This window comes from Sinocyclocheilus anshuiensis, unplaced genomic scaffold (assembly GCF_001515605.1).
Source record: "Sinocyclocheilus anshuiensis isolate Anshui unplaced genomic scaffold, SAMN03320099.WGS_v1.1 scaffold136, whole genome shotgun sequence".
In the NCBI taxonomy this organism is placed as follows: Eukaryota; Metazoa; Chordata; class Actinopteri; order Cypriniformes; family Cyprinidae; genus Sinocyclocheilus; species Sinocyclocheilus anshuiensis.
This window is the reverse complement of record NW_015554074.1, coordinates 65,335-68,067: the sequence shown is the minus strand read 5'-3', so window position 1 is coordinate 68,067 and position 2,733 is coordinate 65,335. Positions and strand designations below refer to the sequence as shown.

At 34.0% G+C, this 2,733-nt stretch overlaps 1 protein-coding gene across 1 annotated transcript in view; it reads left to right on the top strand.

Annotated features, from left to right (window-relative positions):
• Positions 1-1,591: 1,591 nt before the first annotated feature.
• LOC107668910 (citrate lyase subunit beta-like protein, mitochondrial) overlaps positions 1,592-2,733 on the top strand; it is a 60,225-nt gene continuing 59,083 nt past the window's right edge. The window contains exon 1 of the mRNA XM_016460967.1: positions 1,592-1,658. Within this exon, the coding sequence (XP_016316453.1) occupies positions 1,615-1,658 (44 nt within the window). The 5' untranslated portion in view covers positions 1,592-1,614. The remainder of the gene's footprint in view (positions 1,659-2,733) is intronic.

Here is a 2,733-nt window from a genome sequence, read left to right as displayed (position 1 = left end):
ATCAACTTACTATGTTGTGTATTTTCAACAGTTTCAATATGAAAAATAACTTTTATATTGATTCAAAAGATTTATTGCATTTTGAAGAAAGAAAAGTGTCATGGATTTATTGCATTTTGGGAAAAAAATTATTAAAATATTATAATAAATCTTTGAAAATCAAAATCTGGATTTTAATTTTTAATGTTATTATAACCTAAAGATGCTATGTGAAAGTTTGAAACAGATTTATTGTATAAAAGAAAAAAAGTGATTTTTACATATATATATATATATATATATATATATATATATTAAAACATAGACTGCATTTCTCTTCTGTCTTGGATATGCAATTTAATTCATACCTCATGTTGGCACTGAATGCCCTAATATGAGAGATATATCTTCTCTGACATTAAAAATAGATTTTAGATAGAATTTTAGCAGACAAATTTTGTCCAAATATAGTTTTAATTTTCCAAAACAATGTAGAAAGTAATCTAGATGGTTTGCTCACTTATTTTATATTCTAATGCAAATAAATGTGTCGTAGTTGTTGTTGTTGTTTCTTTTGGTATTTTTTGCCACTTACAGAGTTCCTCTCCTTCAAGCAATGCTGTGCACAACCATCGCATAGCCAAAGAAAGGGTTTTTGAAACCTGACATTTCCTCAGAGTCCCCTGCTGACTTAATCATGGCAAATATTGCATGTCATTTGTTTGCCACGCATGGACCTGGCTGATGGTAGTAGTAGTAATTCACCACCGCTGTGCGCCGGTTCCTGGAGTGCGCTCCAGTGATGGTGTCGTGCACGTCAGCACTAGACATGACAACCAGGATCATCACCAAACTGAGGCTATGCTTGGAATGGAGTACTGGCTTACTAGCTCGGTGTACACGTTATGCTTAAAGTTTTTTTAAAAAACAAAACAAAATCTATGTGGATTAGTATGTATTATGTAACTGTAAATGTTACAAACAGTAGTTCCCTGAATTGTTCTCATGTGATCTCATAATTCAGTAAGTAGCATTCTATTGTCATTATGGGAATAAAAATAATAATTTTAAAATCCAATTTTATGTGAATAAAATCTTGTAACTCAGTGAGTTTAAATAATGAGTCAAAAGTATTTTAAAATCCAAGGTTGAATTTACTTCATGTGCCACACTGTAATGGAAGGTCTAGTTTAGTGCATTGCATTATGGAGTACAATTCCACAAAGTGTGTTGTAGTTGTATGCTGTACCTTTCTGGGCAAATGCAGGTCATATATGTATTTTATGTACAAAAATGTGCACAATATACATAGCTAGGCCTACTGCAGAAATAGTAATGTGGTATTTTCTAAACATAGCCTCCAAACATTTAGGTAGGTATGATAATATAGTCCACATTAAAAGATGAAAAGGCTGAGGAATTATTTATCAGTTGTAGAGTTAGTAGTAGCAGCAGCAGTAGTAGTAGTAGTAGTAATGGTAGTATTTCTTAGTCCAGAACATATGCGACTTTAAATCAGAAAGCGGCGATTCTTCGTGGGCACCTAATGTTCTTCTGGCCAATCAAATGTCTTTATTTTTACACATAGCGACGCTGGCAGCCAATAGGAGCATCTCATGTGAGGAAGCTGAAGACATGGCGCTGCGCATAGGACGTGCTTACAGAAGAGAGTCTGTGTTGTAAGTTTGAACCTACTAGAGATTTATCTCCTCTTTACATTATACATTATGTGTTAATGACACTGATCGTTTTTTAAGTGCATTTGTAGTAAAAGGACGTCCCATAAAAACAAGCGGAGAGAATTAAGGGAGAATTTGACAAAACTCTTATTTTATGAGTGTGACATTGACATGTTTATATGCTTTGTTTTAGAGTTTGAATAAGAGTTTGTTTGTCTGTTTATTTAAATGAATTGTTTCTGTGTCACAAAACGCTTGTGTAGCCGAAGTTTGTGGTCCTCCATATGTCTCGTTTGCTGATGTCTTACCAGAAATGTCAAAAGATTGAATAAGAAAGCAGAAGTTTGATGTCCAAAACTATTGGTCAAACCTGAGTCCTGTTGCATAGTCAGATGCAGAATGGATGCTTGGAATAGTATCCAAAGCAAATTAAATATTGTTTTGAGATAAAAATGTATCATGTATTCTGTATGTGTATATTATTCAGCAAGGTGTCAAGGGGCGTTTGGCGTGCTGATACACCTGTCGGTTTTTTGCCAGAAAAATAGGTCGACTGTCAAAAAAAAAAAAGGGAAAAAAAGCCTTCATTGTAGTCTCTCAAGTCTTTCAAGAGGAAAATAAATAAATAAATGGTAAATGCAGCCTTTACTTAGTAGTCTATCTCTCTCTATCTATCTATCTATCTATCTATATATATATATATATATATATATATGTGTGTATAAGTCTATATTATGAGGGGCCAGACAAGCCATAATTCATTCTGGCACTCTCACACACTTACATTCTCCTTTCACATACATGCATTTGTACTCTCACACACATGCATTTCTACTGACACACACTTACATTCTCCATTCACATGCATACATTTCTACTCTCTCTCGCACACACATACATACTCCTTACACATACACACATTTCTGCTTTCACACACATACATTCTCCTTTCACATACATACATTTCTACCTTTTTTTGGTATCCATTACTTCCTGTTTAAGCAGGAAGTCACTCTCAGACCAGGAAATACATGTGCAAGACTTGCTCAGCTCTTCCTCACAATTTTACAATGAT